Here is a 26,143-nt window from a genome sequence, read left to right as displayed (position 1 = left end):
TTGGGGGGGCTAGGGGGCATGCTCCTTGGCTATAAATATGGGGTGGGAGTGTGATTTGGCTAAAGGGGTGACTCTAGGAGAAGGAATGGGGGGGTTAGTAAGGATCCGGCCGGCTGGGCAGCGTCGAGCGGAAAATCCCAGCCCTTCTCAGGAAGCGTTTCCTCCACGGGTCCCCTGGGAGAGGGGCAAGGCAGGCAGGAAGGAGGCTAGTGGGGGAACAGACCGGCCCCCCAGCCAGTCTGACTGGAGACAGCCCAGTCTTGGCAGCTTGGCGGCTGCGCCCCCCCCCCACCACCACTGCAGGAGGGCTGGAACGCAACCCCCACCCCCCCACTCGGAGGCTGGGCCGGTGGTGGGGGGCCAGGAGGGACCGGGCCAGAGTCCACATTTCAAAGCCTTCCCCTGCGGGCCCATGCTGCCCTCCGCCCTGTCCTGAGCTGCCGCTGCGGGGGTGCAGATGCTGTTTCATCGACCGAGGCGAGTGGGAGGCCTCCGGAAGGTCCTCCGGGGAGGTTCCGGGGGGCAGCGGGGGCGTCCGCAGCTGCCACCCAGCCAGGGCTGGCTCAGTGGCCTACCCAGTCCCTCGGTCCCGCGCGCCCTGGGGTGGAGACAGTTCCCGCCTGCCTCCGCTCCCCCCACTGCCCACCGAGCGTCTTGGCTCGGCCCCCTCCCATCGCTGGCTGTGTCGGCAGAGCCCCCCGGGGAAGGAGGGAGGGCGCAGCGGGCTCAGAACAGCGGGTGCCCGCCCAGCCAAGTATTTGCGCGAGCTGTCAGAGACAGACAGGCATGTGGGGAATTCGGTGCGTGCGGGGCTGGGGGAAGCAGCCGGGTGGGCAGGCGGGCGGGCGGGAGGAGGGAAGCTGGGGCTGCTGCTCCCCCCACCGCCCCCCGGCTCCGCCGACCCCCCCAGAGGCACCCCCCCCTCGACCGTATCCCGTCAGCCCGGCCCCAAGGTACATCCCACCCCTTCCCGGTAAGGCGTCAAGAGGGTGAGACTGTGACCCTGGCTGGGGTCTGGTGACGCCGCCGGCTCTGGGGCCCCGACGCCCTGCTGAGGTCAGGGCCCGGGAGAGGCTCTGCTGCAGCGTGGGGCCGGGCAGGAATCCGGGTCGTGCCCGCCTGTGGCCTCCAGGAAACGGCGGCTGTCATGCTCCTGTGTTGTCCCCCCGCCCCCCCAACCCCAGCTCTGGCACAACCTGTTTCCTGGCCAGGGTCCGGCTAGGGCAGATTGGAGGAGCCTGGTACTGCCCAGCCAGGACAGGGAACGGCAGGTGGAGGCTGCTGTGTTCCTGCGCCCCCAGCACCTGGGGGTCAGGGACTGGCCCCCGCAGCCGCAGATTGGAGTTACTTTGGAAGAGGGTCCTCAGTTCCCCGCCCTGGAAAAGGTCCCAGTTTTGTCGCTGCTGTGGTCTCTTCCCCAGTACTGCCTTGTGAAACTGCAAGGCCTGTGGGCTGGGGGAAGGCTGATGTTTCATAGCTGAGAGCCCAGAGAGGGGGACCCGCTGGCTCAAGGTCACACAGTAACCTCCCCAGCCTTGTCTGTGTGGACGAGCGGGAAGAATGAACATGGGGGTTTTGCTGGGTGGGGGCCTATATTTAGTCGGTCCTGCAGAGCCAGGGGGCCCCTGGGAGCAGCTGTTGGAGGGTGGGGGGGCAGACAGAAGCTTGGAGCTGCATTTAGTCTGGACAGAAATATCCTCCCCCCCACACCCACCCACTGGCTGGGCGGCCAGGCTGCGGGCTTGTCCCCTGAGGGGCAGCTTGCCTGGGCCTGGCGGCCGTCGGGACAGGCAAGATGACCCGATAGGCTTCTCCCAGCTCAGGTTTCGATGAAACAGGAACCAGAGCCGCAGCCTGGGCCTTGGGGGCCAGGGCCGCCAGAGCCTGGGGGCCAGGGCAGCCGCCCCCGCTCCCCCCTCCTCCTGCTGCGCAGCCGCCCCTTCTCGACGAGGCCTGGGGAAGCAGCAGGTTATTTATCAAGCCAGCCTCCCCGCCGCGCCTGCCGCGCCTCCCCCCCCCACCTCCTGCGCTGGCGGCCGCGAGCCCAGCCGAGCAGGGTGAGCTGGGCGGGCGGGCGGCAGGATGAGCTCAGGAGACGTGAGTCACCCCATCCCCAGCAGCCCCACGAGGCCCTGCGGCCCGGCGGACAGAGCTCACTCACGCACTCCCCGCCAGGCACGCCCAGGGGCACGCGCTCAGGACAGCCCGGCACGCAGCACACGCAGTTCCTCACGACCCGGTGCACACGGCTGGCAGGCACGGAGCTGGCGCCTCCGGAGCCCCCTCAGGGTCCCACACCGCCGCCGCCTCCTACACGCCTGTGCGTGCACCCGGGCACGTCCGTGGGGAGTGGACCGGCACGCAGGGCTGTGGGGCGCCCTGGGAGGTCCCCACGCTGGCTCCAGCCAGGGGGCGGTGCATGTCCGCGCCCCTCGTCCCGGGCTCCGCCACCCTCGTGCCCAGATGGCACTGTCAAGTTGGGCCAGGAGCACTGACACAACACCGCCTGGGGTGCACATATGCACACACGTGCACTCCACATGCTTGGGGCTCCACTCCCCAAACGCCCCTGGCTGAGACTCACCCAAACGAGGCACGACGCCAGCTCTGGAGCTTGGGTGGACTTGAGAGGGGAGCCTAGGGGGCTTCGTGGTCCCCCCTCAGGCTCTCAGGGAGCAGGTAAGCTTCACTTTAACTGCCCCCCTCCCCGGGGGGAGCTCCAGCAGAGCTGGCTGCGGGTCGATGGGGGCGGGGGACGGTGAGAGGCTGCAGAAGGAAAGCCGTGGAAAATCAATTTCCCCTGGAGCACCGAGTGGCCAGCTGCTCGCCCCCACTCAGGCCTGGGTCCTTGGGAGATTGAGGGTGCCAGAGATTAGCGGAGGAATGAGACGCCTGGAGTCCGTCTGCCCTCCCCGCTCACCTGGCACCTGCTTTTCTGTGTCCTCACAGTTCACAGGCATCTCCCCCTCACCATTCACCCCCGTCTTGCAACCACTTCCCCAAGACTTAGAATTTGGGCATCGCTTTCTGGTTCCAGTCTACTGGTCTGCAAAACGGGCACGGAGCTGGCCCGTGGCCAGGGGAGAGGCGAGGCAGTCGGGTAGAGGGGTGCCCTCAGAGAGCCCCTAAGCTTTTGCTGCCCATTGAGATGGGGCTTTGCTAGCCTTCGGCAGGTTTGGGCAGAACTGGGGACTTCCTCATTTTTGTGTACTGAAAGAGATACAGTACAGGAGAATTGATCTGATGGGATGGCTTTGTGGTCATCATGGAGAACTTGGGACACCTTACATAACATCCAGACTTTGGAGGGGGCCCCGGGGTCAGCTCTAAGGACTTAGAAATGGGCCCAGGAAGGAGAGGGGGCGTCCAGGCATTCTGGGGTAGAGGGCTGGCAGCGGCTGGGCTGGAGCGGGGGGACCACCTGGGCTCCAGGTTGTCATGGTCACACCACCTTGGCTATGTATGCGATGTGTCTCAGCTACTTGGTCTTGGCTAAGGGACCTGGGGGTGTGGGGTGGAGTTGGGTTCTCACCCGGGACTTAAGGGGGATTCAGTCCTCCCCGAGCTGTCTGCTCCACCAAAGCTGGCTGGGAGTTGGAACCCCACAAGGGCTCCTTAGAATGTCTTGGGGTTAGCTTCCCTCTCTGGGGGTGCTCTCAGATGGGAACACCAGGGTGTGGGGGTGGAGATGAGAAGGGCTGGGCCTGAGCCAAGAGTCCCGTGTCCTGCAGGGACACTCCTGAGGGCTTCATGGCCTATGAACTGAATCATGCATGGTTCCGAGAATTTGTCTTCCCCCAGCCCAGCACATAGCCAGACCACACGTTAGATACAGCTGGAGCTTCCAAGGAGCAGTTGAGTTCTTTGCGGGGTGGGAGTTAAGAAATTTTGGCATGAAACAAGAAAAGTGGTCCTGAGAAGTATCTCAATGGGCTGAGTGCATGCTTCACGTGTCAAGAGCCCGGCTTCCGCCCTCAGTGCCTCATGATCCCGAACACCACTAGGAGTGATCCCGACAACCACCGCTGTGATTTTTAAAATGGAAGAAAGATACTGACATAGTGAGGGCACAGCCTGGGCTGGGGGGAGAAGGAAAGGTTGGTAGGGAGCATTGGTGGGGTCTTCCTGTGGCCAGAAAAGGAAGTACAGGGACCCAAGAGATGTACAGGGTATCCCCTTGCCTTGCGCATGGCCAACCCTGGTTTAATCCCTGGCACCATGTATGGCCCCACCAGCAGTGATCCTTATGCACTGTCAGGTATAATCCAAAACCGGAAGCAGAAAAGGGAAGGAAGTGAAAGCCCAGGCAGTAACTTGCTGCTCTCCTGCCTTGAAACTGACAGATAGCTCGAGATCTCCCCAGGTCCAGTGTGGGGCGGGAGAAACCGAGGCACGGAAGATGGGTTCAGAAGTGGCATTCCCTGGGTCACCCAACACCTGTGGCTGGAGCTGTCCTTGATACTCGCTTAGGCAGGTCGCTGCCGGCTGTAAAAATAACCCCACAGCTGTCTGCTGAGCGTCTACGGCGCGGCCCGCCCGGAGCTCCCATGTGACCTCGAGGACCTGGCGGGACTGTCACGGGGCGTCACCGGCTGCATTTCCCAGACCCGGAAATGGCTCTGTGAGGCCGAGGCTGAGGTCACCTAGCCTAGAGCAGAGCTGGGCTCCAAAGCCCTCAGACCCTTCCTGCCTGCCTGCGCCTGTGCCTTCGGGGACTCCCCACAGCCTTCCAGCTCACACCCCAAGGGCAGGGCTCCTGGTTAGGGCGGCCCCTTCCCCACTGGGACCCCCTGCTCTTAGCAGGCCACACTCAGCCTGGCTGGGGTGAGCCCTGCTGGCCTTGGCTTAGTGTATATATCGCTAAGGGGAACGTGGGCCAGGAAGTGTGTGTTGGGGGGATTGGCCTTAGATTGTGGAGGTCTCTGGCAGAGACCACCGTTCCCCCACGGGGCCTGTGAGAGCATTCCAGGGCCTGGTCTGGGGTCCACACCTGGCTCCTCACGCCCCTCTGTGGGTTCCTGCAGAGAAGAGAAAGTGCACCGGAGCCGGTGAAGTCTTCCTCTGCCGTGCACAGGGGCGCCCGGGGACCCTCTGCAAAGTCCCAGATGGGAGCCGGGAAGCCGCAGCGCAGCCCCAGGCCAGGGCCCTCAGCTGCGGGGTGGCTGGCACTTCCCCTTCCTGCTCTCGGTTTCTGCATCTGTGGTTGCCCGCGTCCGCCCTGCAGGCTCTCGGGGCTGAGGGCTTCTGCCGCCCTCGTGGCACAGGACAGGTCGAGGGGGGCAGACAGCCTGGACTTGGGCCTCACTTCCACCTCCCACAGTTGGTGGGGTGGGGGTGGGGTGCAGAGCCCCGCCTTCCCACGCGGCTGGAACCTCAGTGTCTTCACCTGGGAAATGGGAGGCCCTGGTGGAGCCTCTTGGGGTGGCCTGGCGGTGTAGACAGAGCATGCGACGTCAACCCGCAGGGTGGGGTGGCCCTCTGGCCCCACGCTCTTCTCCCGCGCGGTTCCCCCAGCCCTGGTCTGGGGGATTCTGGGAAGGAGACGGTGCCAGTCTGCTGGCTCAGCGGCTCGGCCACTGACCTTCAGAGCACCCAGGCTGCCGGGCAGGCGGCAGGGGGGAGCCGCGGCCAGCTCCCCGCCCGACGCTCGCCCGCCCCCGCTCCCACTCTCCTCTCCCTCTCTGCGCCTGTGTGCGAGCTAATTAATCTCAGCCCCTTTGGGAAATTAGAACGCCGCCGTGGCCTCCTCAGCCTCCCGGAGCCTGTGCCGCTGCTGGGCCCAGCAAGACCCGCTGTGGTTGGGGGGCACAGTGCGGGGGATGGGCCAACCCGGGGAGCTGGGCAGGCAAGGGTCTCTCTTATGCCCCCCACCTGCTGGCTGGGCTTCTGCATGCCCCCCTAGGGGTCCCCGGGCACTGCCCTCCAAGGGTGAGATCCAGTCCTCAGCGCCTCTGAGCCTGATCTTGGCGCCCGGCATGGGTGCCCCTCGCCCCACAGTCCATCCCATTACAGGGTCCCCATGCCCGCCCAGTTCGGGCTGACAGAGACAGATGTAATTATGGAATTTTGCTTGGGAAATTAATTTGAAAAAGTTAATTAATTGGCGGTTCCGGAGGTGGCGGGCTCCACGCCCAGTTGGTCCGACTGACGTCAGCGCTGACCCGCCTGAGACGCAGCTTCCTGGGCAGGCCAAGGAGGGGACCCCAGCGATCCCCTGTGACTCTGATGCAGGCTAGCGCTCGGTGAGCACAGACAAGGGTGCCCGTTTCCAGCGGGGTCCCAGGGAGGGTTTGTGGACTGGCCTGTGCAGAGGAAGAGGCCAAGTGGCTCACACCTCTGCCCCAAGCACCTTCATGCTTCCCGCCCAACTCTGGGGTCTCCAGCCCCCCCACCGCGGGCCTCTGCATGCTCGGCCTTGTTTCTCAAGGAACCCTTCTAGGCGCGTTCCCTTGGCTTCCCCACAGGGCATGACAGTCACTACTGGACCCGTCATACAGATGGGTGACTGTCTGGGGGTGTGCGTGGAGGATAGGGGAGGGTAAAACAGGATCTGTGCACCCCCCCGCAGTCTCTCCCAGGTGTGGGTGACAGGGACCTCCATGGTGACTGTTCCCCAATTCCGGCACCCTCCACCCCGAGTTCTTTGTGTCTCAGCACACATCTGTGCACCCAGTGTATCTCTGTAGGGGCTTCCCTGCCACCACGCTCAGATGGGCGAGGCAGGAGACCCCGGGCTCCAGGCCCCTCCTACCTCCTGGGCGCCCTACAGGGCTCCTGACCACAAGAGCCCAGCCTGTTCTCATGTCTGGAGGCGTGTGAACATGGGCCGGTCTCTGTCCAGACAGCACAGGCGTTGGGATGGGGCCAGGTGTGGGGATCAGAGCCGCAGAGGCCAGCAGGGCAAAGGTCCTGGGCTCACGGGAGTGCTGGGCCCGTTGATCCCTCAGGTTATGTGCAGGTCCCTAAGTTTCTTTGGGCTTTGTTTTCCCCTTCTGGGAAGTGAGGGTGATGGCTGTGACGAGGGTCAGGGGGAGCCGTCTGCAGTATCTGGCTTCGACCCTTGGCGGTTTGATGGCTGGCTGTAGACTGGCGGGCAGGGAGGCCAGGAGTGACTGGTGCCGAGATGGTGGGTGTTTGGGGTAAGACCTGGCAAAGGATGCCAAAGGGGGTGATAGCTTTGAGGCATCCCAGAGCCTGACTCTCGAGAGGGGGGTGTGGCATCTCAGTCTGTCCAGTAGATCTCCTGGACCTGCCGGGGTTGGCTCTTTCCCACTCCCCTCCAGGTGAGGTGGGGCGACCTCCCCCTTCCTTCGTGTTTAGTGGTCTGCACGGGGACCACCAAACTCAACACTGGAGCGCGGGTTGCATTGTGCTGGCCACAATCCTTGAGCATCCTGTGGGGACTGGGCATGAGGTCAAAGGAGAAGCAATTTCTGCCCTCCTACCCACCCCCACCTTGGCACAGAAACCACCCCTCTCCCTCACTTCAGCCACTGGCTGCGCACTCAAAGTTCTCTGTATAGGCGCAAATATGTGTGCGTGTGTTTATGTGCCCCTAAACTGGTAGCTCCCGCCCTCTCCTCTCTCCATCCCGTGCCTAGGACCAAGTTAGCACTAGATGTGGCTCCCCCAGGGCCAAGGACACTGCTCGGTCCCACTCAGCCTTTTGAGGGGCTGAGCTGGCCCAGGTTGGAGAGGGTAGGGCCTCTGGTGCCTCCTGAGGTTTTCCTGCTGGCCTCAGGGCCCCGAAGGCTTCCTTGCGGAGTGAGTTCTGACACGTAGGGGTGATACACCACCTTCATTCCCGCAAGACTCAGTTTCTTCGTCTGTAAAATGGGGTTGCTGGCCCGTCTCCTGGCAGTGCTGGAGGGGAAAGCTAAAAGGGATGGTGTCGTGATGCTTTTCGGTTGGAGTTTGGAGCCTTCTGCCTTCACTGCCCGTCGTGACTACTGACGTGGTTAGCCTTACATTCTTTCTGCTCCCGGGGCCCCGACTGGACGCAGGGCTGTGGTGTGCAGGAGCAAAGCCCTTCCTAATTAGTGCCCCTCGGAGACCGCCAGTGTTTCTTTTTACTGGAGAAGCCCACTGCCACCTGCCCAAGGCTTCACCAACGGCCCTCTCCCCCCCACACCCTGCCATCCGCCAGAGGCCCCCTCCCCAGCCTCAGGTAGAGGCCCTGACTCCAGGCAGAAACCTCCCCAAATTTCCCCAGCCTCTCCCTCCGCCTCCCAGACCTCCAGGGCAATGAATCATTTATGAGGCAAAAATGAAACCAATTAAGGACAAACTTTGAAAGCCTCTAATTGCTGTGCCTGGTGGCACCGAGGAATGAGGGGAGGCAGGCCTGCCCAGCGCGGAACCGCCTGGGCCCGGCCCGGCTGCCTGGCCCACCGAGTCTCAGGGCGCCGCGGCCTCCCGGCTCCCCGCGGCTGCCGCGGACGTGCCTGCGCGCCTGGCTGCAGCGTCTGCCGCCCCGGCGCCTGCCCGGCCGCGTGGTCCCAGGCCGACTAATTAGGTCCCGGCTCCCCTTCCCGGCTCCCCTTCCCGCCCGCGCCAGCCTGGGGTGATGGCTGTGCTGGCACTGTGGGGCCTGTGCCCCAGAGCTGGCCGCAGTTACGAGGGCGGGAGCCAGCCCCTGGCTGAACCCAGATGAGCCCCCCCCCAACCCCGTGTGTCGGGGGCTCCCCCCACCTTGGGGCAAGGAGAATAGGCTGAATCTGGACTGGGGGGATGTGGGGTGGGGTGGGGTGTTGAGCTCCTGAATGGATGTCCAGGATCCGAGGCGCCTGATTTTTTTTAGGGAGCCCCCCTCCCCAGCGCCCCCTGCAGTACTGGTGTGTGGTGCTCAGGGTTTAACCCGGGGCCTGGGGTGTGCCAGGCATACCCCCCCAGCCCTTTGATCTCTGTCCCCTGCCTCAGTCCCCTTACTTTGGCCCCAAACAGACCACATGCTAATTTCTGTGCCTTAGTTTCCCTGATTGTGACCTCTCAAGGAATGCCAGATTTTCCCCAGGATATATGGCCCCCACCTCAGGGCTGCCGCAGGGGTGCTGGCATGTCTGGAGTGGGGACCCAGCAGGCCTGCCTGGCCGCCGGGAGTCGGGGTACCAGTGAGGTGAGCCCAGCCTGCTCACCCCGCTGAGGGCCGGGCCGGCCCTGGGCACTCAGGCACGTTGTTTGCTGAAACCGAATTTCTGTGCTTGTGTTTTTCCATAATTATATTAGCAGGTGGGATTTTTCCTCGGGGAAGCGGCGGGAGGGGGAGCGCCGTGGCAGTGTCCCCGCCCGTCCTGAGCGCGCGCTCGCACTCCGCTCTGCCCGCCCGCTGCCGTAATGATTTTTTAATTATGCAGCCGGCGCTCGGAATTGCTAATCCGCCTCCAGCCCAGCACCCCCTCCTTCAGCTCACCCCCTGGCCCCTCTGTGGGCTCCCTAGAGTGGGGTCCCCAGCTCCTTGTCCATCACGGGTACCTGGGACCACCCCTGCCGAGGGAGCGAGGGCAGCGGGGAGGCGCTGCGGGGACACCATTCCATCTGCAAGTGACAACGTGTGTGTATGTGGTGGCTCTCTTTGTCGTCTCCACCACCCCACCTCAGTGTAGCTCACACCCACCAGGACAGTGGTGGCTCTGGAGAGGACAGGAGAGTGGTCAGTGCCCTCCTGGAATGGGGGGTGGGGGCCCACACCCATGCCGGGGTGCTCTGCCGCCCTGTCCAGCCTCGTGTGACCCCAGGACACGCACTCACAAGCCCCATCTTTGTCTCTGCCACATGCACACTCACACTTGGCTTCCCTCAGCCTCGCACAATAGCACGCTGTGTGCCACTCCCACACTCGCACCTGAGGGCCAGCGCCCCAGGACACCCTCTTGCTGCCTCCATGCCCCGCAGTGGGCCTGCTCAAAGCCCCTCGCCCCCTTCCCTCCCACCCGGAGGTGCTCCGAGGGAGGTGTCCCTGCTCCCCCAGGGGGGGCGGATGCCTGTGTGACGGTGACGGTGGGGGGCGGGGGGTGCAGGGAGGGGTGACGTCTGAACCTCCATCGACCTGGCCTGGGGGAAGGGGGGGCCGCGTGTGCGGCGCGGTGGCGGCGGCTCCTCTCCAGGCGCCCAGCTGTGGCATCTGTCAAGGTCAGATAGCGACTCCGGAACCAGCCGGCTCGGCCCCATGGCCCCTCTCGCCTCATTATTTTTGTGTTCCGGGCTGCGGCGACACCTCCCTCCCTCCTTCGCAGCCTCCCGCCTCTCGCCTGCCTCCCCCGCGCCTCTGCAGGGAGGGCCTGCGGTCTGGGGGCTTTTGTTTTCCAGTTTTCTCTGCGCACAGGCCAGGCGGGCGGGCGGCGAGGCGCTGGCCGGAGCTGCTGGCCCTGGCAGGGCGGACAAGGCAGGTGTCCCTGGCTGAGACAGGTTCTCGGCTAGTCGAGCCTGGGCCCGGTGCTCAGGGGGACAGACTGCACTTAGGCGCAGCCCAGCCCCACCGCAGCTCCAGTGCACCTGTGGACAGCTTCCTGTTCCCACAGGGGCCCCAGCACCTGACTCCGGTTCCTGTCTGCACCATCCCCGTCCCACGGGGTCTCGGACTCACGCCCAGGCCCCAACGAAGCTGCGTGTCAGCGGGCGCCCGCCCTCCCCCACATGGAGTCGTGGCAGAGAGGTGTTGACCGGCAGACTGGGAGAACCCACAGTATCCGGTCACCTCCAAAGCTTGTATGTTGATGGCACCCACTTCTCTGCTTCATGGGGGGGAAGGGTCACATGGTCAGAGACCACCTCCACGTGGCTCTGCACCGGGGCTCAGGCTCACACCCACCCTCCTTGAGGCTGCAGTCCCATGCCCCCACGCACAGCCGACCCCTCCAGGTGGGCGCGCACATATCCTTGTCCCCACGCGTGCACATCCTGTCCCCGGCACTGCTCCCTGCCATGCACATTCTATCCCGGCTGCATCTGGGGTACAGTCACGCCAGCTAAGAGGCTTTGTCCCCTGAAATGAGCTTGAGGTTCCCTTTTCTTTATTTTTTTTGGGGGGAGGGACAGGGGGACATACCCAATGGTGCTCACTCCTGCACTCTGCATCCCTGGCGGGCTCTGGGGACCATAGGGGGCGCCGGGATTTGAACCCGGGTCGTCCGCATGTAAAGCAAGCACCCTACCGTAGCTCTGCTGACGCTTCCCTTTCCACACATCCAGGTCTTTCACACACTCAGGGAGTCCCTGGAGTGGCCAAAGGTGGGTGCAGGTATAGTGTACTGGTTGGCCCGGCTGAGCCCCCCACCCCGAGGTGGAGGGGTTCCTGGCGGGACTTGGTGGTCGAGGCTGTGGGGGTAATCCTGCAGGCTCTGTCCCTGGGTCCCTCTGCCCACTGCAGACACTGCCGAGGGTGTGTGTGCGGGTTGGGGCATGAGACACAGGCAGGCTGCAGGCCCCCCGGGGTTTCTGGGGTAGCCCTGGCCGTCCACCCACTTCCTCCTCCAACTGTGGACGCCTGTGACCGCCCCTGAGAGGGGGAGCTAGCTGGAGGTTTAGCAGTGGCAGGGCCCCCACCCCCCCCAGGAAACTCAAAACCCTGGGCCAGTGGCGGGTTGGGGCAGGCACAAAGAGGGCCTCTGTGCGGCCGGCGAGGCTGCCCACAGGATTCTGGGGGAGGAGGCAGGAGCCGGTTTCCGTCCCATTCTGCTTCCTGCGGAGGCCGCCGGAATGCCCGGAGCTCTAGCCCGGCCTGTCCCGTCCGGCCCACCCGCAGCCCCTTCCCCTGCCTGTTCCTGGGCCTTAGGGTACAGCTGCAGACGGTGCCACGGCAGGGCCCCAGCCTGTGTTGCCCAGAGCCCATGCTCCAGCCAAGTCACTTCCTGTGCCCGCCATGGAGCCCTTGGTCTGTGGCAGGGGAGCAGGCCCTGGGGTCACGTGGTCTGATAGCGCCTCCACATTGTCACCAGGCATGTGACTTTCCTTTCAGGCCTCAGTTGCCTCAGGTGTAACTAGGAAACTGCATGAGTCTGAAATTTCATTAGGAAAAAGCCCGTGGGCCTCGGGCAACGCCCAGCAGGGAGCGAGGCCTGCGAGTGTGTCTTCTGGGGAATAGGCTTGGTGGGGGGGTGCATTGCATGCTCTTCACCACCCTGTAAGTCTCACATCATCTGGGCTTGGACCAACCAACCTTAAGAACCGACTTAAAAAAAAAATCGGGCTGGAGCGATAGCACAGCAGGCAGGGCATTTGCCTTGCACGTGGCCGACCCAGGTTCGATTCCCAGCATCCCATATGGTCCCCTGAGCACCGCCAGGGGTAATTCCTGAGTGCAGAGCCAGGAGTGACCCCTGTGCATCACCAGGTGTGACCCAAAAAGCAAAAAAAAAATCTACCCTGGCCTCAGTTTCCCTAATAACAAATCACATCTCCAGCTGAACAGGGACCACCCAGGGATCTGGAGAGTGGACAGGGCCTCTATCCCGAAGTCCTTTTCTTCCAGATCTCTTTTCTCGTTTTTGTGGGGAGGGTGGGTACCTCCCCAGCAGTGTTTGGGGAAGGGGGCACCAAGCTAAGGACTCTCACAGTTGGCCCTGGGAATTTTTGCATCTCTCCAGCCCCTTTCTCACAGACCACTTCATGGTGGAGACTATCGTTTGGGGTGAGGTGCAAGATCCATTGTCTGTTTCATAGATGGGAAATGGAGAATCAGCACCAGGAAGAAATAGGACGGAGCCCCGGGTCACAGCGATAGTACAGGCATTTGTCTTGCACAAGCCCAATCTGGATTCAATTCCTGGCATCCCGTAGGGTCCCCTGAGCACCGCTAGGAGTATCCTGAGTGCAGAGCCAGGAGTAACCCCTGAGCATCACTGGGTGTGGCCCCAGAACCAAAAAAAAAAAGAAAAGACAGCCCCAAATCAAGACCTCAGAAGTACTTCTGGCCCCAAAGGAGGCCCGTGAGGATGGGCATTGGTCAGCGGGGCTGGGAGGGACCCTCCTGTGGTGGTGTGTGGGTGCCAGTCCCGGGCTGGTACCAGCTCATACATAGACAGCTCTGCTTCTGGTGGTGGTGGGGGCGGGGAGGGGTGTTGGACCATGCCCCGTGATGCGCAGGGCTCATTCCTGGTGGGGCTCGGGGAACTTTGGGAAACGGGGCTTCCCATAGGGGGAGGCTAATCTCTGCAGGACACACTCCAACTCCTAGGGGAACAGCGGCTGTGACCCTGTGGAGGCTGGGCCTGGGGCTCCTGGAGAATGAAGGGTCGGTGGGCTGCATCTTAGGGTCCCACCCGAGAGAATGACAAAGTGACTGAGAGACCCTCCTGATCCCACGGCTCCTCCCAGGAGAACTGTTCAGCACTTTGTATTGGGGGTGGGGACTCCCAAGTGGAGCTTGGGAGTCCTGGAGGGGGTCACTCCCAGGGCTGGTGGTTCCGTATTGGGCCTGAGGAGCTGCTCGGTGCTGCAGTGGTACCTGTGTCTGCCTGAATCGAGGCCAACCTCCCGCCTGTGGCCTCTGCATTTCTACCAGTGCAATGGGCTGATCCCTCCCTCCTGGGGCTGCTCTATAAAGATCAGAGCCCCGTGTCCCAGAGTTTTCTCAACAGCATGTTTTGGTCTCCAGGTGAGGGAATTGTGCCCGTGTTGGGGGGGTTGGGGCATCCTGGGACACTGGGTGGGCAGTACAAGTCCCGTCCGTGGGTGTTGGTGTTTGGGACACTGGGGCGTTGGGCTCTGTGCCTACCCGCCTGCCTCCCGCCCTGGTGCGCCATCTCCTTGCGCCTGAGTGGGGTTTGTTTCCCTCTGGAAACTCCCCAGGCTGAATCATGGAAATCAGACCTGGAAACCCCCGGGCTGCAGCTCTGCTGGCTTCAGGAGGCTGCGGTCTGTCCTTGTCTGTCTGTCCGTCTCCCAGGTCAGCCAGCGCCAGCCCACCCTGATGGGTGGAGGCGTGGGAGGGGTTGGGGAACACTGAGAATCCCGGGGTGGGGTCGTATGATGAGCCAGGATCCGCAGAGCTGGGCTCCCGGGGCCATGCCGGGGTCCAGAGGCCCCTCCCGCCTCCTGGAAATGCAGCCCCCTCCCGCGGCAAGTCTCGAGGGGTCAGGCCAGCGCCTTGCTCACTCTGGCCTTGGCAGTGGTGCCGGTAGCACCACTCTGAATTCACTCAGCCCCTGGATTGTGCCCTGGGAAACGGGGCGATTTTGTAGCTTGTCAACTCTCCCTCAGGCTGGTGAGAAAACGCGCTCCCTGAGTCTCGGGACCACACCAGCTGGGCGACTGCCAGCCAGACAGGCGCACCCGCACCCATGCTCGCCCCCTTTCCTTAGGCGCCCCTGCTGGCTTGTGGCCTCTCTGCATCCCAGACAGCCCCATGCCCCGCCATGTCCCAGTGGGTCACCTTCCTCTGGCTTCCTGTGTCTCTGCGCGCCCCTCCGCGCCGCCTGTCCCCCCTCACAGAGCGTGACGTGCAGAGCAGCCGCAAGAACAATGCTCTGGGCCTGCCATGATCTCACTGCCAGAGGTATTGTGATGTCACAGCTGGGTTCTGGGGTCCCACCTGGGCATCTCCAAGCCCCTGAGTGGGCATTCCCCTGGGGTCTGTGACAGCTCACCGCCCAGCCACATCAAGCTGACAGGCATGGTAACCACGGGGGCTGGGACGGCTTCTCAGGGTGGTGGTGGGGTCACTGTGTCTCAAACTACTTGTCAGTTGTCTGGTAACACAGGCGCCACAGAGCCAGGTGACAGACACTACGTTGGGCTTTGGGTTCGAGTTCTCCTGCTAAGTCAGCAGCTGTTGATTCCTGGTTAGACTCTCATTCTCCTCATCTCCGTAGTGACCCCCAGTTTCTTGCCCCCCGGGACCTGGGGAGAAGATGGGCAGTGACAGGGAAGCCGGAAGTCCTGGGTGATAGGCTTTGAGTTCCCTTTTTGAGGTGTTGAGAAGGCAGACCTGAGGGCCCAACACCACAGCCAGAAGCTGACACCATAGCACGTGGACCCCCGGCCCTGCCCCACCTCTGCCACCTGCGCCTGCTCCCATGGATATGTCCAGCCTCCTCCTCTGGGTTCCCGCTCTGGGACTCCAGGCTGCTTCCACATCTGTGGGACCCTCAAGTCTCAGGGGGCGGGGCGAGGTGCCCTGGATGGGGCAGGGGGTGCTCAGTTCAGGTGCCCTGTCTCAGCTCCCCGTGGAGTCCTGCCGCTAAGCCTGACCGTTGACCCTCTCCTGCCCGGTCCCCTTCCCGCTGACCCACCCGTCGAGTTTCCCACCTCACCACGCTCTGCCTTCACCACCTGTCTCTGTCCCTCTGCCCCCTGCCATGTCCCCCTGTGCCCCCCAGCTCTCCACGACTGGTTCCCCACCCCCTGGGCTCCATCCCTGCCCGACAGCCCCTGGTCCCCACTCCCGGCCGGCCTGGCTCCTGCATGGACAAAGGGGTCCTTTGTGGGCTGACCGCGGCTGGCGGGGCGGCGGGGCGCTGGCTCCGCATTGCTGATGAAACGGAGCCCTTTGTTGGCCCTCCTCAGGCGCAGTATTTCTTTTTGGGGGCTGGATGCGTTCCTGGCAGGGCCGATGATGGATGCGCCCGCCGCCGCCCGCCTGCCCGCCAGCTTTCCCTCCCGCTCATTCCCGCTCCGCTTCAACGCAGCCCCGGCTCCTCCCCTGCTGCCTGGGCACTGCCAGGCCCTCCCTGGCCTGAGAGGGGTTCGCTGTGCGCCCAGCACCAATAGGTCTGGGAGCAGGTGGTCTCTTCCGCCCTAACCCTCCCAGGGTCCCGGGGCCAGGGGTCCACTGGGACTGGGGCATCCACCTATCGCAGGGTCGGAAGCTGAGTCAAGGACAGGGGCTGGGTCGTGGAGGATCAGATTTGTTGGGAGCTCGATGCCAGTGACCCTGTGTGCCAGTCATCGTTCCCACCTTCAGTTTCCGGGGCCGATAAACCACAGCGCCAACCCCCTAGCACCTGTGCGATGGCATATCACGTCCTCCGGTGCCCAGCACCTCCATCGACAGGCCCTGGGCCCTGGGGGGCTGGTGGAAGGGGGGGTTCCGAAAGGGCTCGGGGAACACGAGAGCTCCCCAGCTGTGGAAGGGAGCAGCGCGGGCGTGCCGTCCCCGTGCGAGGCTCAGGACGTAGACAAAAGCCGAGACTTCGCCAGAGCGCCAGCCCGGCAGTGTCGGAGGGAGCTGACTTCTAATTGACCTGCCCGCCCCGCACGCAGAGCCAGATCCTGGAGCTGGGAGGGTGGAGGGACTGGAGCGAGAGCAGCGTTAATGCAACTATTGATTTCTGCCACTAGCCAGCAGGCCACAGAGGCAGGGATGCACCGAGGGGCTGGGGCGCAGACTCCCCTCCCCTCCAGCCCGCAGGCGCCTGCCTCCTCCCGTGTGTGCGCACCGGATGGGCAGGGGGGCCGGTGAGCGTTGACTTGGGTGAGGGCCTCTGGCCCTGCCCTCATCAGCCCCCCGGCCCTGACACCTAGCCAGGGTCCCTGGGGTGTGGTGGGTGCCCCCTTTCCTAGGAAAGGCCAAACAACTGGCCTGGACTTGGTCCCGAGGTGCCACCGAGCACCGCTGTCCCCGTGCATATATAACCTCTGACCCCGGGCACCCAGCCAGGCCCTCCTGAGCCCGTTGGTGGAACCTGCCAGTCTGCCCAGCTTTCCCCTCCCCCCACCTGGCTTCACGTGGGCCAGTGCCCGCTGGGAGACAGAGGGCAGAGTCTGCTGCTGCCTGCCATGTTCCTGACCCCCAGTTACCCTTTTCTCCTCATGCCCGCCTGCCCCAGCAGCCCTGGGGCCGCGGCCGCCTCTGGGCCTCAATTTCCCCCTATGTGAATGTACAGGGTTGGGCTCTCTGACCTCCTGGGACAGGCTGAGTCCTGTGACTGGGGGGAGGCGGGGTTGTCTGGGGACAAAGACACAGTGTGTGCCGCCCCCAGGCCCAGGGCGGGACAGGCCCAGCCAGATGTGCGCCTCCCCCTCACTCCACCAGCTGCTCAGGGCTGGGCCCTCTCTTGGGGGTTGCTGGGCCGCGGCCGGCAGACAGGGATGGGAGGCGAGAGGGCCGGGCTGATGCGGAAACTGCCGCTCGGCTCCATGTGCCCCGAGTCCTTCCAGAGCCCCAGCCAGGGTGCCGGGCTGCTACGTGTCTTGAACTTGGGGCCTGACGTGGCACACAGCAACCCCCAAGTGAAGCCGACGTACTCCCTCGAGAGTACCCCTTCCTTCTCCCCCAGCCAGAGGCCCCTCGTGCCCAAGGCCAACTTCTCAGGCAGCGCCATTCCGTCCCCCCCCCCCCGCAGGCCAGGCAGAGCTGTGCGGTAACGTGGGGAAGGCTTGGGGGGGGGAGGAGGAAGTGTGTGGCCCCCAACTCTTGCAGGAAAAGGCCCTTCAACAGGGGGAGGGAGTGCATTGAAGGAGGCTTCGGGTCTGTCCCGTTGCCTTCCTTTGCTTTCGGTGTTGGGGTTCGAGCCAGCTCTACGCAGTCCACCACGAGCCACATCTGGAACACTCTTGGCCTGTCCAGCTGTTCTCCATTCCTTGCAGGACCTGCCTGGACAGCAGGCTGTGTGTGAGGAACGAGGAGGTGATCGGGGCTGCCCGCTGCCTAGGAGAGGGGATTCAGAGCCCCTTCTCTGTGCCTGGGTCCGAGTACTCAGCTTGACCACCCCCTCAACACTGCCTGTCAACTCTCCTCGGGGTTCCCTGCTCCCCCACCCAGCAGCCTGGGGCTGGTCAGTCCTAACCATCATGTCTGCTCCATGGCACGAGAAGCTGTGACTGACCCTCACTTTCTAGGCCATTCGAATTCGTAGCTAAATGTACAAATGAAAAAAGTCCTTGCCAGGGGCTGGAGAGCTGGTACCACAGGTAAAGGCGCTAGTTTTGCCTGCAGCTGATGTGGATTCAGTTCCTGGCACCACACAGGATCTCCCCTGAGCACGTAATCAGGAGAAAGCTCTAAGGCACTGTTGGGTGTCGCCCAAAAAACCCAAACACACCAGAGAAACCGCTGGTCAGGGTGACCTGACCTCAGTCAAGTTGCTTCGTCTTGTGAGGCTTGTCACACTGGGGATGCAGATCGAGGTGGTGGGCACTGCCCTGACCCTGTCCCTCTTGTCCCGACAGAGTGAAGACACTTCCGGTGGCCGCCTGACCATGCGTGTGCCCTGAGCAGCGAGGCCAGCAGCATCTCGGTTGTGGGCAGCAGGGCCCAGCGCACGTCTGTGGACCCCTCACGGTTGGCAGGTGCCCCCAGCAGCGGGCTCTGGGCCTCGGCCCCACCATGTCGAGCCTCGGCAGTGGCACCCAGGACACTGGCAGCAGCAGCAGCAGCAGCAGCAATGCCAACGGCAGTGGCGGCCCGAAGGCGGGCGTGGCAGACAAGAGCGCGGCGGCGGCCACTGCCACCCCAGCCTCGGTGGCCGATGACGCGCCGCCCCCTGAGCGTCGGAACAAGAGCGGCATCATCAGTGAACCCCTGAACAAAAGCCTGCGCCGCTCCCGCCCCCTCTCCCACTACTCTTCCTTCGGGGGCAGCGGGGGCAGTGGGGGGGGCAGCATGATGGGCGGGGAGTCCGCCGAGAAGGCCGCGGCAGCAGCGGCCGCAGCCTCCCTGCTCGCCAACGGGCACGACCTGGCAGCGGCCATGGCGGTGGACAAGAGCAACCCTACCTCAAAGCACAAAAGCGGTGCTGTGGCCAGCCTGCTGAGCAAGGCCGAGCGGGCCACGGAGCTGGCAGCCGAGGGACAGCTGACGCTGCAGCAGTTCGCGCAGTCCACGGAGATGCTGAAGCGCGTGGTGCAGGAGCACCTCCCGCTCATGAGCGAGGCGGCCGCCGGCCTGCCCGACATGGAGGCCGTGGCGGGCTCCGAAGCCCTCAACGGCCAGTCCGACTTCCCCTACCTGGGCGCCTTCCCCATCAACCCGGGCCTCTTCATCATGACCCCGGCGGGCGTGTTCCTGGCCGAGAGCGCGCTGCACATGGCCGGCCTGGCCGAGTACCCCATGCAGGGCGAGCTGGCCTCGGCCATCAGCTCGGGCAAGAAGAAGCGGAAACGCTGCGGCATGTGTGCGCCCTGCCGGCGGCGCATCAACTGCGAGCAGTGCAGCAGTTGTAGGAACCGAAAGACTGGCCATCAGATTTGCAAATTCAGAAAATGTGAGGAACTCAAAAAGAAGCCTTCCGCTGCTCTGGAGGTAACGGCGCCTTAGAGGGAGGTGTGTGGGCTCTTCCATCTGTCCGGCCATCCAACTCCCCTCCCCTCCCGCCCCTCCCAGGGCAAGTGTCTGGGGGGCAGGCCCAGCCAGCCCCGGGCTCCGGGGTTCTCGGCCCAGCTCCCAGACACTGCTCAGAGTCAGCGCCACATCCCACATCCCGTTAGGCTGTCACTTGCCAGGCCTCTCCGGGATTCCAGGCCACACCCTGGGATTCTGAACTCCTCCTCCCGGAATTCGGGGTCAGCAGCTGAGATTCCCAAACCGCCCTACAGTCCTCAAGCTTCTGGTCTCTGAGCTGAGTCTGGGGCTGTCCACTGCCCACTAAGAGGTCCTGTCTCATGGACTCTACAACGTTGGTGGGTCTGCCCTTCTCTTGCCCCTTCAGAGCCCAGCCTTTCCCCAGCGCCAAGCCCAGGGCAGCCCACCGTGCTCTGGGGCTTGGAAAGACCCTGGTTCGCTCCACCTAGCTGACATTTTTGAGGTGCCTTGAGGCCCCATAGTCAGTCTGGCTGCGTGACTACTGGCCAGTAGTCCAGGGGGCCTGGGGCTCGGGAGTGGCTCCGAGCCTACCATGGGCAAGGCCTGCCTGCTGTGGGATTAGCTTGCAGAAGGCAAAGGGGGTCTTTCTACCCCCTGGGCAGTGCCTGGCGCAGGGCTCCCTGGCTGGCCATGTCGTCAGGGTGCCAGGCCTGTGTACAGGAGCAGCTTTGCAGCCTACTGTCCTTGTCCTGTCCCCCACCCCTCTACAGTGAGCTTGACACAAGCGTCCAGAAGAGTCGGAAAAGAATAATGGCGTCCCAGCTGTGGCTCCCCACCCTGCCCCGGCCCTCAGCCCTGCACCACACATACCTGCTCTCCTGCCCAGAGAAAAATCTCTGCTCCCACTTAGAGGCACCTGCTTTTGTGCAAGGTACAGACACAAACACAAACGAACAGATACACACGTGCACACACACACACACACACACAGACACACACAGACACCTGCTCTGGTGCAGGGTAGACACACACACATATGCACAAAGGCACTGCTTTTGTGCAGGGTACGTGCACACGCACACGCACCCACCCCGCCCGGTGCACACAGTTCGATGAGAGACATCCTATGGATACGCGTCCCCGTCTCCCTGGGCCCACAGCTCGGCACACTCCACACTAGCTGCCCACGAGGCGCGCTGCCGCCACCCCAGCCGCCTGGCGCATGCGGCCTTTGGACCGGGGGAAGGGGTCTTCCTGGCTGGAAGGAGGGTTCCGGGCACAGTGGCTCAGGAGGCCTTGGGAGGGGGGCAGCAGCCCTGCCGCGGGCGAGGCTCCCTCTCTGGCCGGGCCTGGATGGCAGGACCTCCCCACCGGCCCCGCTGCCAGGAGGCCGTCCACAGGGAGCATCTTTGCGCCAGGCCAGCGGACCCTGACTCTCTCCTTGTTTTTGTCTCCCGCCCCCCCGCCAGAAGGTGATGCTTCCGACGGGAGCTGCCTTCCGGTGGTTTCAGTGACGGCGGCGGGACCCCAAAGCTGCCCTCCCCGTGCAATTTCACTGCTCGCGTGGTCTCCGGCAAGGGATTCGGGCGAAGACAAACGGATGCACCCGTCTTTAGAACCAAAAATATTCTCTCACAGATTTCATTCCTGTTTTTATATATATATTTTTTGTTGTCGTTTTAACATCTCCACGTCCCCTAGTATAAAAAAAAAAAAGGAAAAGAAAACGGAAAAAAAAATAACTGCTTTTTCGGAAGAACAACAACATAAAAGAGGTAAAAGACGAATCTATAAAGTACCGAGACTTCCTGGGCAAAGAACGGACAATCAGTTTCCTTCCTGTGTCGATGTCGATGTTGTCTGTGCGGGAGATGCAGTTTTTGTGTAGAGAATGTAAATTTTCTGTAACCTTTTGAAATCTAGTTACTAATAAGCACTACTGTAATTTAGCACAGTTTAACTCCACCCTCATTTAAACTTCCTTTGATTCTTTCCGATCATGAAAATAGTGCATAGTTTGCCTGGAGAATCCACTCACGTTTGTAAAGAGAATATTGATGGCGCGTGCGGAGGCCACTTCGTGTCTGTATCCAGTGGGCATGGGAGAGCCGCCCAGAGGGGCTCGGAGGAGAGGGAGCAGCCCCCCTGCCCCCAGGCCCAGGCCACTCATGCTGCACCCACAGCCCCCAGGATGGGCCCACCCCACCCCAACAGTGATGATTTTACAAAAAAAAAAAAAAAACCGGAAAAATTCTTTCATTTCTCCACTGAGATCTGGGGAGCCCTCGTCTCAATATTTCTGATCCTGGCTACTTCCCTTAGAGAAAATAAGTCCCTTTTTTTCTGGCCTTGCCGATGGTGACAGAAGAAAGGGCTTCTCCGTGAGGCCCCCTGCCAGTGGGGGTGGGTGCCCAGGGGGGCCCCCCCTTGCCCATGGCCAGCTTCCTGCTGATGAACATGCTGTTTGTATTGTTTTAGGAAACCAGGCTGTTTTGTGAATAAAACGAATGCATGTTTGTGTCACGAAGCACGGAGCACCTCTGGCTTCTTGCTCTCTGGTTGCAGAGCGTTGGGGAGTGGAGATGGGATGGTTCGGGGACTGTTGCTGGTCAGGGGTGATCTGGGATTACCATGGTGGGGGGCTCGCGGCCGGTCTGGGGACATGAAGGTTTGCATCCCGGGAAAGGGAGGCTGGCTGGGTCTAGGGGGGCAGGGCCTGGTTGCAGCCAGCCTGTCTCAGCATGGAAGTGGTAAGTCAGGAGCTGCTGGTACCTGGGCACTTTGCCCACCTGATTGCGCCCCTGTCTCCAAACCAGACCCTCAGGGACCTGTGCTCCCAGCGCCACCCCACCTCTGATCACCTAAAGTCATCAGGACCCAGTCACTACTGGGGGTGGGGTCTCAGCTGCTCTCGCAGTGCTATTTTTGTCCACAACCCCCCCCACCAAGGGGCACCCCAGAAAGCCGTGCCAGCACATGGGGCTACTGGGCGAGGGGCTGCCGCTGTCCCTGGATTTGGCTTGTGGCACCCGAGACCGTGCACCTGGAGAACTCGTTGCCCAGCCTTGCGGTCTAGACTGGGGCCGCCCGAACAAAAAGGGGGTGCTCCCAGCACCCCTGCTACCTGCCTGTAGGACGAGGCCTCTCATCCATACAAACAACAGGGTGCCATTGTGCGCCTAGCCAGGACTCCTTCAGCCTTGGAGGTGCGCCCCCAGACCGTGGAGGGGGGCACTCCTGGACTTGAGTGGTAGGAAGTGGGGGAGATGCACCATCTCTGCCATTGTTCCTGGCAGGAGGGCAAGCCACCATGTTGGGTGGGGGCCCTGACCCCCCCAACCCATTTCCCAAGTGAGCCCGGGAGCCCAGCGGCCTGGCCCGCACCGCGGGGGCAGGCCGGGGCGGTGGGAGGCAGCTTTCAACTCCATCCCTGCCTGCGAAAAATTCTCTTTCATGTGGCTGCCTGTGATCTCTCCAGGCAGCGCTGCCCAAGGGGAGGGTGGGGGGTTGTCCAGCAGGGAGAAAGGGGCGGTGTTGCAGATGGGGGCACCCTTGGCCTCTGTACAAGGCAAATTGCAGCCACCACCTCCCTCCTGGAAACTCAAGCTGTGGATGGGGTGAGTCGTCTTTAGGGGTGTGCGGGTGGGCAGCCCCGCCTGCAGGGGGCGCCATGCTGGAGTTCCCTGCCTGTCCCTCCTGACTCTGGCAGTGTCCGGCCACAGATGGCCTTGGCCGGTCGTCGCTGGCATGCCTACAGGTGTGGGGCGGACAGCTCTGGTGCCAGCTGGGGTGGGGGTGCCATGAGTCAGCCAGCCTGGACCGTTTGGAGTGCCAACCCACAGTCCAGCCATGGCTCTGGGGCCTGGCCCCCGACACAGGAGCCATGGGCCCAAAGCCCTTCTCTGCTGCAGCTCGTCTGGCCTGCACATTCCGCTGCTGCGTGGGAGCAGCCAGCCAGCCGCCCTCCGTTTCGGAGGAGGCCTCAGTTACCTCATCCAGGAAAGGGGGCAATAATAGGCTCCCCCCCACCCCCATCAAGTCGCCTGAGGGTGAAATGAGATCACTCAGGGCAGGGCCTGGCTCACCTTAAACCCTTGGCCAATGGCAGCTGATGTTTCTATTTTAAAACTCGCTGAAATCTCCCGGATGTGATGTCCCCCAGCTTCTGACTGGACTGTGGGGTCCCTCCAGTTCACTGTCTACCCGCCCCTGAAACTCAGACCCTCCGGCTCTGGCTGTGTGGTCAGCGCCCAAGCCTCTTTCCCGCACCCCCATCCCTACTAAAATGCCCCCTGGTGTCGTATGTCCAGTTCTCTCCTGGGGTGCTGCCCTCAGCTGCTCCCCTCTGCTATTGCCAGGAATCTAACTGCCTTCACCCCAGGGACCCCACACACATCTGGGTCATCTCATAACCAGGGTCAGCTAGGTGGCTGGGCCTGGGGCTCTAGGAGGGCTGGAGACCAGCCCAGCACCCGTCCACAGCCCCGTGTCCACAGAGCACATGCATGTGCAAGTGACTGTGGGAGTGTGCAAGTATGTGTGCATGCATGGGCGCGTGCGTGAGGGTGCGAGCGTGCGTGCACGTTGTGAGATACCATGTGAGGTCTGGTGCAGGGGCACTGTGGAGCTGGGTCTGTGGCAGCGTGTGGTGTCTGTGACGTGACCCGTGCCCAGGGTGTAGTGTTCAGTGTCAGCAGCCACCCTCAGGGACAGCCTGTGACACTACACTCATAGCAGGTATCGTGTGGTGACAGCGGACACAACCCCAGGTGGCCTGGGGCCTGCAGCTCTGAGGCTCACTCTCGACCCCGTGGCCTGTGCTGGCCGACTGTGGCCTTCGTGGGTGTGGGTCTGACAGGGTTACGTGTGAGTGTGACGCTGGCTTGTGACTTGACTGTGACCCAGTGACATTGCCCGGTGCCACCCCAGGGTGCGGTCGTGACATCGTGTCCCCACACACCCGGGGCCCTCTTTGGGGGCGCCCACACAGCCGGCTGGGGCTGCCTCCAGCATTTGCCCCGACAGTCACACCACTCTGGGGACAGAGCGGGGACTCTGGCGGCCCCTCTTCCCCTAAGCCTGGCCTTGAGGTCCGCTCTGGACAGCGGGGGCGGGGGGCTGGAGCAGCAGGCACAGTTCCCACAGCCACTGCGGCCGCCCGCTCCCAGCCCTAGCACGGCCAGCTTCAGCTCCACAGAATATCCTGGCAACCCCAGCCTCTTTGTTCTCTGTGGCCGCCAAAGGCCTCCCCCCTCCAGTCTGCCCCGCGCCTGCCAGGCACCCCCTCCCCCAGTGGTGGGGCTTGGCCTAAACCTCATCCCTCACTGCCCTTATCTCCCCGCCCCCACCCCAGACCAGGGTGCCCACCTCCCGCCCTGGGCCTGACTCAGAGCTCCGCACTGGGCCTGTGACCCCGTGCCTTGGGCTTGCTGAGGGCTTGGAGGGCAGGAAGAAGGAAGCAGGACAACTTGGGCTGGCCCGGCCAGTCGCCATCCAGACGCCCACCTCCTTGTCCCTGGACTGTTGGCCGCTCTGGACTGTGGTATGGGCCAGTTTCAGTCAGTTCACTGAAAAAGTTCGCTTCTTTGGTGACAGGAAGTCATCAGGAGGGGGATTGTGACCCATTTTACAGATGAGAAACCCAAGAGCAGAGAGTAAGTGGCTTGCCCGAGTCCCAGAGCCTGAGGGCAGCGAGGAGAGAGCCCAGCCCGGCCTCCGGGCTGCCCGTGAGGGGAGGATCTGTCGCTCCCAAGGGACGGAGCAGCCCAGAGCCTCCACACGGGCCCACCTCACTTCCTGCTCACCATATGTCAAAGCCAGGTTGTGTGTGTGCGTGTGTGTGTGTGTGTGTGTGTGTGTGCGCGCGCGCACACGAGCACATGAACATTCCTATGTGGGTGTGGGTGCGAGCACGTGTGCGTGCATGTGCAAGCCTTTGCTGGGTAACCTTGGCCAAACAACTCTCTGTTCCCAGAAAGAAGAGCGACAGAAGCAGGGGTGTGGGTGGGGCCCTTGACCAGGCGCCTCACAGAGCAGCGAGGTCCCTCGCTGAGTGCCAAGAACCACAGCCTCTCCGTCAGGGCCGGGGCCGGCACCCGTCCAGCCTCGGCTCCAGGGCTCGGCCCAGCTGTGTGACACAAAGGATGTGGTGATGGCCGCGTGGTCGCTGCAATCAAGGCCCCTCCGACCTGACCTGATTGCGGCACCAGCTCCCGCGCCCTCCCAGGTGCCAGAAACGGATGGATGGAGGTCACTGCCCACCCGTGCGCAAGCGCTCGGACGGGGCCTGTTGACGCCAGCGGGCGGGGAGGGACAGGCAGTCACCTTGGCCCAGGCACTCTGCGAGCAGGTACTGGGCACAGAGAGGTCCAGCTGCGCCCCCCGGGTCACACAGCCCTGCTAGAGCCCTGCGCCCCAGGACCACATCTCCCCTGAAGGCTCTTCCTGCTACACCCCGTGAAGAACGGCTGGGGAGGCAGGAGGGGGTGCCAGAGGGTCCCCCGGAGGCCGCCAGCCCAGCTGCCAGAGCGGACACTTTCATCTCTCTCCTGCCATCCCTCAGCGGCATTCAATTCCCCTCCTGCCGGAGAACAAGGGCGGCCTCAGATTCCAGGCAACAGGGCGTGAAGATGGGGCGGGCCCAGGGGAGGAGAGCGGCTTCTCGGGCTGGGTGCAGAGCGCCTGCACTGGGCTGGGGGTGGGGAGGGCTTGTGCAAGGGGGAGGCCTGGGGGTGCTGGTTATCCCCTTCCCACGCCTGCCCCTCAGGTGCTCTCTGTCTTCTCAGAGCCCTGATCCCTGCACACCTGGCCCGAAGTCCCCACACACCCACCACCGCAGGTGAGAACAACCTGTGCAGGCTGGACAAGGGACCCAGACGCCTCTGGGCTCGGTCCTGCATCTCTCCTCCTGGGCCTTCTGCTTTTCCAGCCCTGACTGGAGTGTTGTCCACAGGTGACAGGAACCCT

General features: G+C 63.1%; 1 protein-coding gene across 2 annotated transcripts in view; it reads left to right on the top strand.

The window, feature by feature from the left end:
* Positions 1 to 21,704, top strand: part of CXXC5 (CXXC finger protein 5) — a 31,464-nt gene extending 9,760 nt beyond the window's left edge. For both annotated transcript variants that reach the window (XM_055143236.1, XM_004609922.3), the window contains exons 2-3: positions 18,106 to 19,177; positions 20,647 to 21,704. In XM_055143236.1, the coding sequence (XP_054999211.1) occupies positions 18,263 to 19,177; positions 20,647 to 20,691 (960 nt within the window). In that variant the 5' untranslated portion in view covers positions 18,106 to 18,262 and the 3' untranslated portion in view covers positions 20,692 to 21,704. The remainder of the gene's footprint in view (positions 1 to 18,105; positions 19,178 to 20,646) is intronic.
* The last annotated feature ends 4,439 nt before the right edge of the window (positions 21,705 to 26,143 follow it).

Source organism: Sorex araneus, chromosome 6 (genome assembly GCF_027595985.1).
Source record: "Sorex araneus isolate mSorAra2 chromosome 6, mSorAra2.pri, whole genome shotgun sequence".
In the NCBI taxonomy this organism is placed as follows: Eukaryota; Metazoa; Chordata; class Mammalia; order Eulipotyphla; family Soricidae; genus Sorex; species Sorex araneus.
This window is presented reverse-complemented; position numbering and strand designations above follow the sequence as displayed.